Source organism: Haliotis rubra, unplaced genomic scaffold (genome assembly GCF_003918875.1).
Source record: "Haliotis rubra isolate DU_JTF1 unplaced genomic scaffold, ASM391887v1 Scf502, whole genome shotgun sequence".
NCBI lineage: Eukaryota > Metazoa > Mollusca > Gastropoda > Lepetellida > Haliotidae > Haliotis > Haliotis rubra.
This window is the reverse complement of record NW_025767194.1, coordinates 198,063-216,820: the sequence shown is the minus strand read 5'-3', so window position 1 is coordinate 216,820 and position 18,758 is coordinate 198,063. Positions and strand designations below refer to the sequence as shown.

General features: G+C 42.6%; 1 protein-coding gene across 1 annotated transcript; it reads right to left on the bottom strand.

Moving 5' to 3' along the window:
• Positions 1 to 10,268: 10,268 nt before the first annotated feature.
• LOC124291942 (fibrinogen beta chain-like) lies at positions 10,269 to 18,084 on the bottom strand. Its single transcript, XM_046729026.1, has 3 exons — positions 17,761 to 18,084; positions 12,178 to 12,292; positions 10,269 to 10,949 (listed from the first exon to the last, which is right to left on the bottom strand). Exons 1-3 carry the CDS (start codon positions 18,055 to 18,057, stop codon positions 10,312 to 10,314), a joined length of 1,050 nt encoding a protein of 349 aa, XP_046584982.1. The 5' UTR covers positions 18,058 to 18,084; the 3' UTR covers positions 10,269 to 10,311.
• Between the last annotated feature and the right edge of the window lie 674 nt (positions 18,085 to 18,758).

Below are 18,758 nucleotides of genomic sequence, written 5' to 3'. Positions count from 1 at the left end.
CCAATCTGGCATAATTGGCCTCCCTTTCAGCCAACTGTCATGTGCGAACACTGTCTGGATGGTTGAATGGAGAGGCAACCATGTGTACACATATGTCATACCTTAAAGTAACTAGATTTCAAATTGGTCGGCTCTTGAATGGATAAAACTAACTTATTGGTTGGACTACCTTTTCGCATCATGTGTATACTGGCTACATAAAGAAACTGTGCACACAGAAAATGCCTTCAGAATTGGAATACAGCACAACAAAGACGAAATGATATAGACACTTTATAAGCTGAAGTATCGGACCACAAGAAAATGTCAAAAGAACTTTAACAATGTCCGTAACGATGACGTCAGAAGTTCAAATCGAGTAGGGGGGTCCCACGACGAAGTCAGAAAGTCAATAACGGGTATGACCACCGTGTGCGTGAAGCACAGCAGTTCATCGAAGACGCATAGAGGCTACCAAATGAGCAATGAAGGCCTGGGGAATGGTCTGGGAGTTGGTCACTGCTGTCTGGAACCTGTGTCTGATAGGAGTCACCCGAATCCATCTGTCCTGTCTTGGCGTCGTTACTCGGGGACGCCCAGAACGTGGGTGGTCGGCAACAGCATTACTGTTTCCCTAACGCCTGACCAATGCAGATATCGTGTTACGATGGCATTGGAAATGTGCTGCCTCCTGTTGTTGGCTCATGCCTGCTCGAACCATTCCAATGGCTTCATGACGTTGAGCAGATGTTAATCTTGGCATGATGTCCATGTGACTTCTCATGTGAATTGGTGCACGTTTGAATGACCAAAGATCAAGCTTTCGACAGTGACATCAATTTCAGAGTTTCACATGTTGTGTGCAGCTGTACGGGCTGCAGGTGCAGTAACACATTGTCAATGACGTCACGTCACCTGGCACGTGCATGAGCGTTTGATTGTCTCCAATACTTGCTATGTTCACAAATGTATTTATGTATAAAGACGCTGTGTGCCTATATTTATATTTTCTGTGTGCACAGTTTCTTTATGTGGCCAGTATATAACTCACAGTTAATTTGCTGGTTCTGCTTCACAAATGGAAAGGCAGATTGGTAAGGTAGAACAGAGAACGGTATTGACACATGCACATATTCCATAACGAAAGGGCGTCACTCCATTTGATGATGGTGATTCTGGTATATGTTAGCCTACTGCTACTGCATTCCTCAAACCTCAATGAAATTCCTAAAGAACCCCTAGACTAAGGCATGTCAATAATCGTAAGAATCAAGCATAATTTAATCAATCTAACTGGAATGAGTGTTTACATAGTATATGTCAACAGACACTGCCGTGTTTGCCTCAAAGGGATACTATAAAACCGCGTCTTCCTTGGTTACTGACTGACTGACTGACCAAGAAGCTATTCCATGTTCGCTCAAGCAGTTTCCAACGACTAACACGCTGCTTTATAATTAATTGTGTTTTGGCACACTGTCTGGAAATATCCAAACGGAGAGACAGAAAGCATTGCTTCCACTCCCAGCTGCGATCCAGTGTCTAATGCACCAAAACGCTCTTTCCTTTGTGGTTATCTATTGAACCGTGACTGACATTGTCATGGCACTGTTCCCGATTCATTACCGTCTTGAGATCTTCTATACATAATACAAAAGTGAACACAAACGTGGCTGGCCTTTACTTTCATAAGCGTCACCGCGAGTTGGCATATACATTGTCAAATCTGTTTATCCATTCATCTGTGTTGTGCACGCGTGAGTCATGTCTCATAGAACGAACTGGCTCATTATTATACACTCTAACAAAAAGGAAAAAAGAAACGCATAAGTCACTTTTAGAAGAATTTATTGCTGTAGTTTAAGAGCAATTATTTCATGTAATTCCAATGGCAAAAAGGTGAAAATTCACTCGTCAATAGACAAAGAGTTCACCAACAAAATAGCGGAATTTACTGGGGGGAAAAACATCATGTGTTGGCCAATTTCCGGGTGTTATTGAGTATTTGAAGCACGTGAATCCGGCGTCAGCCGGAGGTTTCAAATGAAATATTCCCGTGCTTCAAATACTCAATAACACCCGGAAATTGGCCAACACATGATGTTTATCGACATTGTAAACACAAAAGTAAACTAAATGTCTACACACGTTTATGTGTCTGCACTCATTGACATCGAGTACGGGTACAGCAGTGAAATGTCATCATCCGGCCGTTTCGGCTGTCTCCCAAGGTAGCATCTGGAACTGTTCATTTGTGACGTCATTCGGACTTTACGTCACAATATGGTTTTAATGACGTCATCACAGCTGACGACGTAACAATACAATGGTGTGAGCGATGTTTGTATGTATTAATACGCAGCGATTTTCCGGGAATCGAATACCATTTGATCACGTTTTTCAACCAACCAGATTAAAGAACACAGTGACTTTTGGTTTACAATGTTGTATTCCTGTATCGTTGATGGCCTCAAACTCAGTAATTGTTATGGCAACCGTTGGCAGCAATTACTGCTCGGCACCGTCTCAGCACAGACTGGGTAAGTCGACGTAGTCACTCTTCTCCACTCTTCCAGCAATGCGATGGCCAGTTGTGGAAGTGTCGGAGGCGTGGTTTGACGTTGTCGTGCACGTCGATCGAGTTCATTCCATAGGTGTTCTATCGGGTTAGACCTGGTGCGAAGGCTATGGCAAGACATTGACGTTAGAAATGGCAAGGTAGCCAAGGTAGCCATTGACTGTGACGCGTGCTGTATGTGAAGTAGCGTTGTCATGTTGGAACAACTCCTACCTGTCGGTCTATAATCAGAAGCATGTGACGTGCAAGGACCTCGTTGATGTACTGATTTGCTGTCAAATTCCACTGAACCACCACTAAATCAGATCTTTGTGTGCTGGATATCGCTCCCCACACCTTGACACTGGATCCATCGAATCTGTCGACCTGTCGAATGCAATTAGGGGCAAAACGTTCATATCTCCGACGGTAAACACGCTTCCTTCCATATCGCAGGTGAAGAAGAAATCGCGATTCATTACTGAACCAGCCTCCAGTTTCTAAGGTTCCAGTTCCGGATTGTACAATACCAATGCAAGCAATTGCGCCGATGGAGGGTGTATCAAAACTGGCCTTCTTGGTCGAATCCTCACTTCACGCAATCGATTCCAGACAGTTTAGTCGGAAATTGATCTCAAACCAGGGGGGGCGTTGTGCAGTATTCACGGCTGTGGCAAGCCCGAACGTAGCGGTCCTAGTATTGGGTGGTAACTCTTGGACGGCAGCCTCTCGGGCGATCTTGGGCGGAATTGGTCTGCAGGCAAAATCGAATGACAAAATTAAACACAATGTTTGATATTTTATAGTAATCGATATCTCATGCTTTTTCCGCTCACCTGCACGTGCATTTTGTTTGCATCTATTCTTGGTGACGTTTTAACGAATATTTCTTCAAACGCTTCTCAAAACATGGAAATAGTTACACTTTCCGCGTTTAGGCCCTGAAGCTTTTTACAGTCACACAAAGATGAGGTTTCGAAATACAGCATATATTTTTGCCGCAGCTACATGTTTCCAACATTATCAAAATCACCTATGCATTTCTTTTTTTGAAGAGTGTACATTGTACATTATGGCTGTAATGGCGGCATTGGATGACACCACAGGGACCATACTTCGAATTGAATGTGATTCAACCTCCCAAAAAGTTTAAGAATCGGTACTGTACTAAGAAAATGTAATCCCAGATATAACACTTTTCGGCCATGACAATTTGTACCTGTCAGAGGTGCGCATAAATTGCGTGATCATGGTAACCAATTGTCAGATGTCAATTTCGTGAAAGCCACGGTTGCACGGTTACAAATAAGTATTAGAATCTGTACTTCAAGGGAAAGTGTAATCCCCAAAATAGTATCGAATATTCAAATCTATAGAAAGTTATCCAAAGTGCTGTAACCAGCTCTAAACCCTGCTTGTGATTCAGGCAGCTGTTCATACACAGACCAAAACAGTGTTAATCTGTTATTAAAAATAACTGTAAATAATTTACTCATAATGTAAAAAGTGTTATGCCTTCATGTAATTATTAACTTCTGAGGCTTTTCCTTTTTTGTGTAATGGTACCACTAATCCCTTCGTTCATTCCACAGTTAATTTCCCACAAGTATGTATAGCATTAAATAACACATGAATATACACTAACAGTTCAGATTTACAACATTTAGATATCCAGCACACAAAGATCTGATTTAGTGGTGGTTCAGTGGAATTTTGACAGCAAATCGGTAAATCAACGAGGTCCTTCCACGTCACATGCTTCTGATTATAGACCGACAGGTAGGAGTTGTTCCAACATGACAACGCTACTTCACATACCGCACGCGTCACAGTCAGCTACCTTGCCAATTCTAACGTCAATGTCTTGCCATAGCCTTCGCACCAGGTCTAACCCGATAGAACACCTATGGAATGAACTCGATCGACGTGCACGTCAACGTCAAACCACGCCTCCGACACTCCCACAACTGGCCATCGCATTGCTGGAAGAGTGGAGAAGAGTGACTACGTCGACTTACCCAGTCTGTGCTGAGACGGTGCCGAGCAGTAATTGCTGCCAACGGTTGCCATAACAATTACTGAGTTTGAGGCCATCAACGATACAGGAATACAACATTGTAAACCAAAAGTCACTGTGTTCTTTAATCTGGTTGGTTGAAAAACGTGATCAAATGGTATTCGATTCCCGGAAAATCGCTGCGTAATAATACATACAAACATCGCTCACACCATTGTATTGTTACGTCGTCAGCTGTGATGACGTCATTAAAACCATATTGTGACGTAAAGTCCGAATGACGTCACAAATGAACAGTTCCAGATGCTACCTTGGGAGACAGCCGAAACGGCCGGATGATGACATTTCACTGCTGTACCCGTACTCGATGTCAATGAGTGCAGACACAAAACGTGTGTAGACATTTAGTTTACTTTTGTGTTTACAATGTCGATAAACATCATGTGTTGGCCAATTTCCGGGTGTTATTGAGTATTTGAAGCACGGGAATATTTCATTTGAAACCTCCGGCTGACGCCGGATTCACGTGCTTCAAATACTCAATAACACCCGGAAATTGGCCAACACATGATGTTTTTCTCCTAAATAAATTCCGCTATTGTGCTGGTGAACTCTTTGTCTATTGACGAGTGAATTTTCACCTTTTTGCCATTGAAATTACATGAAATAATTACTCTTAAACTACAGCAATACATTCTTCTAAAAGTCCTTATGCTTTCCTTTATTCCTTTTTGTTAGAGTGTATAATAATGAGCCAGTTCGTTCTATGAGACATGACTCACGCGTGCACAACACAGATGAATGGATAAACAGATTTGACAATGTATATGCCAACTCGCGGTGACGCTCATGAAAGTAAAGGCCAGCCACGTTTGTGTTCACTTTTGTATTATGTATAGAAGATCTCAAGACGGTAATGAATCGGGAACAGTGCCATGACAATGTCAGTCACGGTTCAATAGATGACCACAAAGGAAAGAGCGTTTTGGTGCATTAGACACTGGATCGCAGCTGGGAGTGGAAGCAAATGCTTTCTGTCTCTCCGTTTGGATATTGTGTATTTCCAGACAGTGTGCCAAAACACAATTAATTATAAAGCAGCGTGTTAGTCGTTGGAAACTGCTTGAGCGAACATAGAATAGCTTCTTGGTCAGTCAGTCAGTCAGTAACCAAGGAAGACGCGGTTTTATAGTATCCCTTTGAGGCAAACACGGCAGTGTCTGTTGACATATACTATGTAAACACTCATTCCAGTTAGATTGATTAAATTATGCTTGATTCTTACGATTGTTGACATGCCTTAGTCTAGGGGTTCTTTAGGAATTTCATTGAGGTTTGAGGAATGCAGTAGCAGTAGGCTAACATATACCAGAATCACCATCATCAAATGGAGTGACGCCCTTCCGTTATGGAATATGAGCATGTGTCAATACCGTTCTCTGTTCTACCTTACCAATCTGCCTTTCCATTTGTGAAGCAGAACCAGCAAATTAACTGTGAGTTATATACTGGCCACATAAAGAAACTGTGCACACAGAAAATATAAATATAGGCACACAGCGTCTTTATACATAAATACATTTGTGAACATAGCAAGTATTGGAGACAATCAAATGCTCATGCACGTGCCAGGTGACGTGACGTCATTGACGGTGGTCTATGGCCTTGCAATGTGTTACTGCACCTGCAGCCCGTACAGCTGCACACAACATGTGAAACTCTGAAATTGATGTCACTGTCGAAAGCTTGATCTTTGGTCATTCAAACGTTCACCAATTCACATGAGAAGTCACATGGACATCATGCCAAGATTAACATCTGCTCAACGTCATGAAGCCATTGGAATGGTTCGAGCAGGCATGAGCCAACAACAGGTGGCAGCACATTTCCAACGCCATCGTAACACGATATCTGCATTGGTCAGGCGTTAGGGAAACAGTAATGATGTCGCCGACCACCCACGTTCTGGGCGTCCCCGAGTAACGACGCCAAGACAGGACAGATGGATTCGGGTGACTCCTATCAGACACAGGTTCCAGACAGCATGACCAACTCCCAGACCATTCCCCAGGCCTTCATTGCTCATTTGGTAGCCTCTATGCGTCTTCGATGAACTGCTGTGCTTCACGCACACGGTGGTCATACCCGTTATTGACTTTGTGACCCCTACTCGATTTGAACTTCTGACGTCATCGTTACGGATATTGTTCATGTTCTTTTGACATTTTCTTGTGGTCCGATACTTCAGCTTATAAAGTGTCTATATCATTTCGTCTTTGTTGTGCTGTATTCCAATTTTGAAGGCATTTTCTGTGTGCACAGTTTCTTTATGTAGCCAGTATACACATGATGCGAAAAGGTAGTCCAACCAATAAGTTAGTTTTATCCATTCAAGAGCGACCCATTTGAATCAAGTTACTTTAAGGTATGACACATGTGTACACATGGCTGCCTCTCCATTCAACCATCCAGACAGTGTTCGCACATGACAGTTAGCTAAAGATTGAGGCCCATTATGCCAGATTGGCCCAGTAGCCACAGACACAGGTCTTAATCATAGCATGATATTGAATAGTAGAATATTTCACGTTCAAACCGTTGCTATAACATTGTTTGACAACCATGTTGCCCATGCACCGGGACAAAGCCCGAAGAAAGGGACATGTTGGGCTAAAGGAAGACCTGTTCCTGACACTGGGTCCACTCTGCCTACCACCCGCCTGGGTGACGTAAGGGACGTGATTGGCTAAAGGAAGACCTGTTTCTGGTATTAGGCCCATTCTGTCTACCACCCGCCTGGGTGAAGTAAAGGACGTGATTGGCTAAAGGGAGACCTGTTTCTGGTATTGGGCCCATTCTGTCTACCACCAGCCTGGGTGAAGTTTCAGGGAATTGTTGGGCTAAAGGAAGACCTGTTTCTGGTATTGGGCCAATTCTGTCTACCACCAGCCTGGGTGAAGTTTAAGGGAATTGTTGGGCTAAAGGAAGACCTGTTTCTGGTATTGGGCCCATTCTGTCTACCACTCAGCCTGGGTGAAGTTTAAGGGAATTGTTGGGCTAAAGGAAAACCTGTTTCTGACACTGGGCCCATTCTGTCTACCACTCGTCTGGGTGAAGTAAGGGACATGTTGGGCTAAAGGAAGACCTGTTCCTGACACTGGGCCCATTCTGTATACCACTCGTCTGGGTGAAGTAAGGGACGTGTTGGGCTAAAGGAAGACCTGTTTCTGGTACTGGGCCCATTTTGTATGCCACTCGCCTGGGTGAAGTTTTATGGGAATTGTTGGGCTAAAGGAAAACCTGTTTCTGGTATTGGGCCCATTCTGTCTGCCACTCGCCTGGGTGAAGTTTTATGGGAATTGTTGGGCTAAAGGAAGAGCTGTTTCTGGTATTGGGCCCATTCTGTCTACCACCAGCCTGGGTGAAGTTTAAGGGACGTGTTGGGCTTAAGGAAGACCTGTTTCTGGTATTGGGCCCATTCTGTCTACCACCCGCCTGGGTGAAGTAAGGGACGTGTTTGGCTAAAGGAAGACCTGTTCCTGAGTGCAGATTCTAGTATTTCTGAGCGTGGGTGCGAATCCTCTAAATGTACTAGAATTTGTACTTTACTGAGAAAATGTAATTCCAAATATTACACATGTTACGATTGAGCACCTTCTGAATCACATTGTTTTCTTTCGACCGTGCCAATTTACACTTGTCAGAGTGGTACACTAAATAAGTGATCTTGATAACTATTTGTCAAGTTCTTGGAAGGCATTTAGAAGTTGGACGAACACGTTAACATGACACGTTTGGAGAACAACTGGTTTCATTCTTTATACGACGCTTCAGAGCTATTCCATACAATATTTAGCTCTGAAACATCGAGATAAGGAACATACATTCAAAGAACAACATCGCGAATTCTTTGAGTGGCACTTATAAGTTGGTGTTATGAACAACGAGGACAGGCGTGTGGATATTATAAGCCGTTCCTGCAGTATTGAAACTCACTTGCTTGATAACGATGTTAGCGGTGTTGATGAAAAAAGAAGATGTATATCCATAGAACTATTGACGTTGTTCAATAAAAAAAAAGATGCTGCTATCCATAAAACTTGTCATGTAACCAGTTGTCAGACGTCCATTCCGTGACTCAGTGGGTTAGATCGCTGATGTGTGTGCTGGCTATTACGTGCATGAAGCCAATAAAAGTATTACAATTTGCACTTTACTCACAAAGTTTAATCCCCAATATAACATCGGTATAAGTATCGAATATAGAATGTTACTTTCAAAGTGTATATATTATATTTTCATAAATCCCTTGAAGGAGAAAGCATACAAAGCATTTATTGAATAAAGGAATCCAGCTTCATAAAGTTTCTATCTTTAATCAAGTTTTCTTCTGGGGATGCCGTTACGAATTGAAATACTGACATAGTCTGTAATGTCTTGCGACTGTTTGTCGTCAATCGCAAAAAGTGCGCTAATGCTGACATCACTAATATGATATATAGATAGTAATTTGAATTTTATGCTTTATAATTGCGTTTTATTAATTATCGGAGGAGGTACGTATTCATCTTCCACACGTTTAGGGTGAACAGTTATGTGTTAAGATGAAGGCAACAAATAACAATGAAATGTTATACCATTAACAACTTTATGGTACCTCCATACAATTTACTACACAGTCACGACAATGGCAGCAAAATGACCAGTAAAATGACCAGTATATAGTACAATAACAGTGGTAATAGAAATCCAAAGAATTCAGCTGTAATAATATTCACTGAGCAACAACAGTGGCACAGCTTGCAAAACAGGCCTGGGTTTGATTATCTGAAATATAGTGATATAATATGAGATGAGCGAGGCATGTGCTGGCACCCTTATATAGGCCATCTTGAACGTTCTATACCGCGGTGTATTAGCCTACGGCTGTAATAGAAGAGTGAGTGAGTTTAGTTTTACGTCGCACTCACCAATATTCGAGCTATATGGCGGCGGTCTGTAAATAATCAAGTCACGACCAGACAATCTAATGATCAACAGCGTGAGCATCTATCTGCGCAGTTGGGAACCGATGACATGTGTCAACCAAGTCAGCGAGCCTGACCACCCGATCCCGCCTCATACGACAAGCATGGGTTACTGAAGGTTCATACTAACCCGGACCTTCACGGGTTGTAATAGAAGATACCAAAAGCATACACATATATGTACTTATATACCACTGCATACATTAGACAGTAATAGATTTCTAACAACTAATTATTGTTAAAACACAGTATGCCTAATGTCTATTGACTTTCAACGAAAACTATGCAATACAATAACAACATTGTTTAACAATAAAAAAACAATGACACATATAATAGAAACCGTTCAGACAACTGGAGTGTTGTTTGATTGGCATTTTAGAATATGTCAAAACGTTCTTCGATATAAAAGGTCCGTGTGAACTACCAGTAGCACAGTTCCGGTACCTTCGGTTGCGATGTTGCCCAGTGGATTATTCGTTGGTGCAACGTAAATATTGGTTAATCATTTGTAGTCGTTGAGGCAATTCCTGAAATTGGTGACAGGAGACGTACAGCTATAAAACAAAACGTGAGAACATATTTGAGAATGTAGTGATATTAGTTTTCATATCCAGTGCGGTGGGGTGGCCTAGTGATTAAAGTGTTCGTTCATGACACCGCATGGGGACAATGTGTGAAGCCCATTTCTGGCGTCCCCAGTCGTGATAATGCTAAAAGCGGCGTAAAACTCACACACTCACATATCCACCTAGATAAATAGCTGTCTCTTTCACACCCCTTGAATCGCCTTCCCAGAAAATGCCATCCAGATCAGTGGCCATTTTCAGTTTACCGTTAGGGTTACACAGAGCACAGTCTCTGAACCACCAACCAGATTTATGTGTCTGAGAGCAGCTTTCAGCTGCGTTTTCATCATTGTCCCTATCGTAGGTGCTGAACCTGGCTCCTCTCAGAGCAGTCATGACGTCGTTGAATCTATTCTCAGCTCTCTCAGGGGTTGAGGTGCTTGTGAAATTAATCCTGAAACCACTCACAGCATCCGATAGACTAAAATTGTTGCAAATGATCTGTTTCCATGTTGGTTGATTTATATATGCAAACCGAATAACGAATTTGCTCGGAGTTTTATCACTAATGGCTTTTATTTTCTCCAAACCCAACCAGTGATCTCCCCCGGGCGTTCCGAACCCGTCTGTGTAATCCTGCCAGTTCCTGGTAAAGTTGATGCCGGACGACTGCTTCTGGACGGATGTACGTCCACCGTATACCATGTAACAGTAGACTTCAAAAGGCGTCCCGTACGGTCTTGGTTGAATCGTGTAAACTCCATCGGTGAGTATATTCATCCTGTATCCCTCTGAGCAATCTGCAATTCCAGACATTTGGGTTATCAAACAGTATGTACAAAATGTAACAAAGGTATAACCAAACATTTAATCATGTGCATAAACTAAAATCTATTTATTTCCCATATTTTAATACATGATGTTCTTTCTGTCCCAACTATATTTATTATGTACATAGTGTAACTCCCATATGAAACATATGAGCGATGACTACATAAATTCCAGAATTCCATTAGGAAAGCGTTCAAATGTAACATATGTTTTTGGAGAAAGCGAAATCTCAAATAAAATGGCATTGTGTATTCATAGTTTTCGGTCATGGGAGCCGTGCTAATTTACGCTTGTCAGAGATGTACACAAAGTACGTGATCTAGACTACCAGTTGTCTGACTCGGATGAGGGGTGGTGGCTGAGTGGGTTAAACGGCTGATTTCTAAGTGCTGGCAGTTGAGAGTCTAAGTCTGATGAGAGGGTTCGAAAATTGGATGAAATTCAACAAAAGTTCCAGGATCGGTACTTTACTGAGAAAGTGTGATGACCAAGTATCCTCAAGGAAACTCTCATGTGAAATGGGTTGATTTGCATTGTTCAACCCTTGGTACGATATATTCAGGTTTGCCATGACCACACACGTGGTAAACGTACTGGAAACTGGAAAGTGTATTATATTAGACGTTCTTCCAATATGAAGCTTTCGTGCATAACTGGAATACTATAAACAGCGGCGTTAAACCATGACCAATCACTCAATAGAACAATATGTTTCATCATGCGTTCATACTTTAATTGTATCAAAACCATGCTTGCCAACAAGAACATATTAACACGCAAAGACGCCTTATTTCAGACTCTTTCTGAGTGAGTGAGTTGGTTGGTTCAGAGACTGTACTCTGTGTAACCCTAACGGTAAACTAAAAATGGCCACTGATCTGGATGGCATTTTCTGGGAAGGCGATTCAAGGGGTGTGAAAGAGACAACTATTTATCTAGGTGGATATGTGAGTGTGTGAGTTTTACGCCGCTTTTAGCAATATCAGGTCTTGGGACGCCAGAAATGGGCTTCACACATTGTCCCACACATTGTCCCCATGCGGGGGACTCGAACCCGGGTTTTCGGTGTGACGAGCGAACCACTAGGCTACCCTACCGCCATTTACACATGTACATTCATATACGTGAATGCACCAAAGTGTAACATTACTGTGATGAATTTGACAAGAACAAACTGTGGATTATTTGGGTACATACCATCCCAGTAGCGTTCGCAATATGTTCCAGTGAAGCTGACTGGACATTCACAGGATGTTTTAGTGGAATCTGACCACTTTCCTCCATTCTGACACTCAGGAACTGGAGGATACATCTGCAATACACAATCATAGCCATTATACATGAATACCTGGACAACTTAAACCAAACAGGAACGCTATAGGAGCGCATGCGGTCCACTGTCTAGTGTGATGCAAAGGTCCATCACGAGTGAGGGTTGGAATTAAAATGTAGGCCCTTTTATGATCTGATAACAATACTGTCGTATCATAGGTTTGACAGTAACGGATGGTTTTACTCTCGCAACCCGTTGACTAAAGTACTGTAACTGTTTGCATTATACTGAACTAATCACTCACACTCGATAGGTAAGGTAATACTGGGGTGGAAACAATTGTAACTGGGAACACTTGCCAACAGCTGTTCAGCCTCACCACAGATATTGACTAACGCTTAATCTCTGAATATATATGTATACACACACACACTCACGCACGCACACACACACGTACGTGTGTGTATTGTAACAAATAGACCAATTTAATTTGAAAAGGAGCCCTGGGGAGAACAGAGATTCTGGGGAAATCTAGACTTGCTTCATTTAGGGATTAAGCATTGCAGGGACGGCATGGCCGTTGGGAAAATAACATGGTTCAGGGACTGAGGCAGACTTTATAGGCAAACATTAAATATCATCCTAGGTTATATCACACATCGTTATTACCATGCCAGTGAGGGACGTGTATGTATGAAATAACTTCTGAATAATGTGCTACATATAGATGAACTGTCGCTGCCTATTGACGGTACAGACATGTAACCTCTCGATTACTAAACGGTTATTCTCACTTTCAGGAGAGCTGATATATATTGTGATTGCTAAGAAACAGTGACCACAGAAGTTTTGCAAATGATTAAAGTGTGATAGAAATGACCTTTTCATTGATGCGTTCTGTATCAAGATCAGGGGTAAATCAATGGAGGATAACTGTTGAAGTGACCATTATATACTAGCCACATTAAGAAACTGTGCATTGTCAAAATATTATCCCAGTTGATAAGTACGATAACAATGTCAACGGTACATATAAGTTTATGTCCACCATCGGCATTGAGAACACAATGACGTCACGTACATCGACAGACGACATGTCAGAAGCTAACGGGTATCAACCATCGGCATTGAGAACAAGGAAGGCTTGTGCCTATCAAACGTGCAAGGATGTCCCGCCCAGATTCTCTCAAGTTCTGTTGCGAGGTCAAGGACGTTATCTGGCGGATGAGGAAGACGGCGTAGACGTCGATCCATCTCGTCCCAAACATGCTCTATCGGGGAGAGATCTGGTGAATTTGCAGGCCAAGGCAGTAGGTCAACGTTGTGGTGTTGCAAGAAATCCATAGCAACCCTTGCCGTATGAGGGCTGCCATTGTCTTGTTGGAATGTTAGCCCAGGGTCACGACGTTGCAGAATAGGAATTGCCACAGGTCGAAGAATCTGATCCCTGTAGCCCACACCAGTTAAGTTGCCCTGAACAATCACCAAAGGAGTTCTTTGGCGTGCTGTTATTCCACCCCAAATCATCACGGAACCATCACCAAAGCGATTCCTCTCCAAGACACAGGCCTGTGCATAACGTTCTCCCACGCGTCTATAGGCAAGTTGACGTCCATCACTATGGGAAATGTTAAACCTGGACTTATCTGTAAAAACAACATTTCTCCACCAAAACAAGGGTCTGCGGACATGATTTCGGCACCACATTCGGCGAGCTTGTCGATGACGTTGTGTCAGGATAGGCCGTATGGCGGGACGTCGTTGTCTGATCCCGTAATGACGTAAACGTTGTCGAACTGTGTTGGGGTGGATACGGCGAAGTCCTGGGATGGTGCGGGCAGTCATCACTGCAATCTGAAACCTGTGGCGAAGATGGGTCACCCTTATCCATATGTCCTGTCTTGGCGTTGTTACACGTGGACGTCCAGAACGTGGCCGATCGATGACGTCATTTGTGGTCAGGTAGCGTCTCACCAGTGCAGAAATGGTGTTCCGGTGGCAGTGGAAATGTGCAGCCACCTGTCGTTGAGACATTCCCCCACGGACCATCCCAATGGCCTCATGACGTTGTGCAGACGTGAGCTTGGCATGCTATGCGTTTCAATAGCCGTTTAATTTTTTGAACGATCGCAAGGGCAGGGGTTGAGCTTTCCAAAGTGACAGTATTGTGTGGCATTCATTTGCTGTTTCTCTTTCCCGGAATGCACGTGCAACAACGTATTGCACGTCTCAGGGACGAACCCACTGACGTCACGGAACGTGGCACGTGCATGAGTTGGATACATGTCACTAATCTTTGAGTTTAAATCCTTATGTGTCTACACAGGTTTGATAAAGTTTTATTTTAAATTTTGTATGCACAGTTTCTTTATGTGCCTAGTGAAATCATATCATCGACATAAGTGGTTGGCCCTGATTTAATCTGAGCGTAAAGTCTAATTCACATACATAAGTTAACTTATCAGCGAGCACAGTTGGTGGCCCACGTGATGCCTGCATCAAGATCAAATGGTATACTTACAGCTTAACATAGATGTCACCAATTCGGGTACTCAGCATTTCCTATATCGTTTACAAATTTGTGACAAGCTGTCCTACACCAAACCTGTGGGATACTAGTCGTGGGTAGTTGCCAGAGAGGCAGAAGTTGACTGCAGGAGAAACACCAACCTGTGGGATACTAGTCGTCGCCAGTTGCCACATTGGCAAAAGAAGGCTGGGGACGTAACACGATCCTGTGGGATACTAGTCTGAGATAGCTACCACATTGGCAGAAGTGGACTGTGGACGTAACACGATCCTGTGGAATACTAGTCTGAGATAGCTACCACATTGGCAGAAGTGGGCTGGGGACGTAACACGATCCTGTGGGATACTAGTCTGAGATAGCTACCACATTGGCAGAAGTGGGCTGGGGACATAACACGATCCTGTGGAATACTAGTCGTCGACAGTTGCCACATTGGCAGAAGTGGGCTTGGGACATAACACGATCCTGTGGAATACTAGTCGTCGACAGTTGCCACATTGGCAGAAGTGGGCTGGGGACGTAACACGATCCTGTGGAATACTAGTCGTCGACAGTTGCCACATTTGCAGAAGTGGGCTGGGGACGTAACACGATCCTGTGGAATACTAGTCGTCGACAGTTGCCACATTGGCAGAAGTGGGCTGGGGACGTAACACGATCCTGTGGAATACTAGTCGTCGACAGTTGCCACATTGGCAGAAGTGGGCTGGGGACGTAACACGATCCTGTGGAATACTAGTCGTCGACAGTTGCCACATTGGCAGAAGTGGACTGGGGACGTAACACGATCCTGTGGGATACTAGTCTGAGATAGCTACCACATTGGCAGAAGTGGGCTGGGGACATAACACGATCCTGTGGAATACTAGTCTGAGATAGCTACCACATTGGCAGAAGCGGGCTGGGGATGTAACACGATCCTGTGGGATACTAGTCTGAGATAGCTACCACATTGGTAGAAGTGGGCTGGGGATGTAACACAAACCTGTGGGATACTAGTCGTAGGCAGTTGCCACATATTCTCCAAACATATGGCCTCGGAAAACGTTTTTTAGACAAGCAACATAGGTTCTGATTCACGAAATTTAACGACTGTTCAGTTCCAGGCTCGAATTTTTCCGATGACATGAAGCAAAGTCAATCTGGACCTGAAACCTTCTTTAGATGTCCCAGGGAAATTTTGCAAGTGTATTATTTTGACTTGTTACGTTTAATGCATTTAAGTATTAAGAGTATAAAATGGTACGGAAATGATAAATGACTTTCGGGATATTTTATTACCAAACACATTTACTAGTATTAATATAACAGTTTTAGAAATATCTTTCAAATCTTTTGAAACAGAGCAAGAACGCTCTGGGTCTGAGTAAATACTGTTATTCTTGCTTTGTATCATGACACACGAAGTCTGTTGAAAAATAATTGCATTGATGTCTTTATCAGTCCTGAGTCAATACTGTCAATAACAGGGATTGTATGGTATAGAGTAACATCAAACTGTATCTTAAGAGTATCATGCATCTATTGATTTAATCAGTTTATCTTAATGACAAGGAATAATATCATATCACATCAATTCTTAACGCACTTATTAAAAGCCCCGAACTGTATCCTTGACCAGGACATCATCAATAACAACGGCCATACTTGGTACAATCAAGCATTCTTGGCCATAGATTCAGTATTTCAGATTGTGAGACTAAACCACACAGTCCATCTTTAACACTGACCTTATGGGGTGGCGTGTTGTCCTGTGCATAGACTCTGGTCACAATCAGATGAAGTTAAGCAACGTTGGGCGCGGAGAATACCTGAATGAGTGACCGTGTGTGACAGCTTGACTCCTGAGAGTTTCTAGGACTTTAGTCCTGTCCCACAACGAAGCACATGTGCTCCATGTTTTCTCACCTTAGGCAAGTGAATTTGTTCAAACTTGTCTCTGTTCACCCAGAAGCAAAATGGGTACCCGGTGAAATAAGTGAGACTATTAACTAAACCTTCTGGCGCCTAACAGGCAGCTTGGGGTAATAATGATCAGATTGTGCTCCTTGAGCAGGATATCTAGCCTGGAAAAAGCGCGTTATAAAAATTCGCATTATCATTCTTATTTCTTTGTATAATTTATGTTTTGAAATGTTGTATTGGCTGCAGGATCTGTTGCACTCAAGCTGAAGAAATAATACAAGCCAAGTATTTTCCTCAATAGATGTCCGGTACCTCACGCCAAACAGATCTTTGGTCAAATACTATCTGTTTCAATTTGGGGAAAGATATCTGTTTACAGTTGTGATGTCTAGGTGCCTCGAGATACCCTTTGAAATATGCATTTCAGACATTACGTATCCTTTACCTACAATCAATAAATTCTTCGATACAGTCTGGGGACTTCCGTAATGACTCCTCCAGGGTATTAAAAACTCTGCAGAGTATAGGAATACGCAAGACTAAGAAATCCAATTATCTCATCTAGAGTGAACTCTACTTCAGGTTAAGGCATTTTCTCGTTGAGCTAACTATGTCTGTTATCACAATGAGGTGTTAAAAATTGATGCTTTGTGATTATGTATAGTCAGTAAGCTAAACTGGTTATTGTTTGTTATTGAACGCCGTACTCTATAGGGCGGTGGTCTGTAAATAATCGAGTCAAAACAATAAACAAAATTGCTGTTGAAGTCAGATAATTGTTCCATCTCCAATCAATATTTTGTTATTAAGACTATTTTCAACAAATTCATTGACATGTAATGTTTTTTATAAGGTCATTTAGCTCGAAGCTAGGTTTCGGGGACATAGAGCGTTCTGGTTTTCGGGTGACGAAAGCGGTTGAATACTGGGTAGTTACCCCGTTAGCAGAAGTGGACTGCACGGCCATAAATTTGTAAGTTTCGGGAGCACGGAGGAATGAATTTGATATGCCACAATAGAGAAAATAACATCTGTTGCAAGGAAATGTTACATATGACTAGTTATACTTTACCTCTGTCGTCTGCTCCACGTTACTCAAGACCTTCTGATACAGGACGTCCTTGAAGTCAGTCATACGTTCTAGTTCTTCCGATGTATAGTAGTAGCATTTCTTGTCTGCAAAAAGAACATTGGTGGCCCGACAGGTGCTTGAAGAGGCGCATCTCCCAACGCAGCTAAACGCAAACGATTTGTCCTGAAACACTGGAGGGTTAGTTTGAGAACGCCGCTTAACAAACTTCGTCTCGCTTATCGAAGCTGTTGCCGTGCATATCGATGATAAAGCCGCGAGTAGGATGCCCACGTCCATGCTGTTGGCGACTGACCCCCACACAAAATGTACACCTGTCACACAACCATTTAAACCATCACACTTCAAACCGAGGCTGTGTTTACATGATCGATATTACGTCACCTTCTGTATTACAACCAGCCCACAAACACTGTAATGTCCATTTTTATGTATCGTGTCTATTAAAAAGACTGGTAAATAGTAACTATAGAATTTCTAAACTATGTCAGGAAGAAAACTAACCAAGAAGTAACGAGAAATCTGCACCACCAACAGACGACATCCATCGATTTTAATCAAGTTTTGCAATCAGTATTCGATAGCCTGGAACTGTGTCATTGATATTCTCAAGTGGAGAATTAAGAGAAGACGTTTTGCAATAGCACACACAGTAAAGTTAATGTAGAATAGATACATTTCTGATAGACAGCACATGATACAGGTGGGATACAGAGATTATAAACCACACGAAATGTTAACTCTTTGAGCAACATCTACTATGAACATCAGTTGGGTTGTGTTAAGACAATGCCTCGGTATATGAACCAAAATATGTCATTGAAATGTGCTGGTATAAAAGGCTTAGGTTAAAAACCTGCCAATCACACCTATACTTGTCGAGGCTAATTCTGCCTTTTTCAAACGCCATTAAAGTGGCACTGGGTTAAGAGAGGTTGTAGAATTACATAATCTAAATAGTGATAACGTTTCTGTGACAA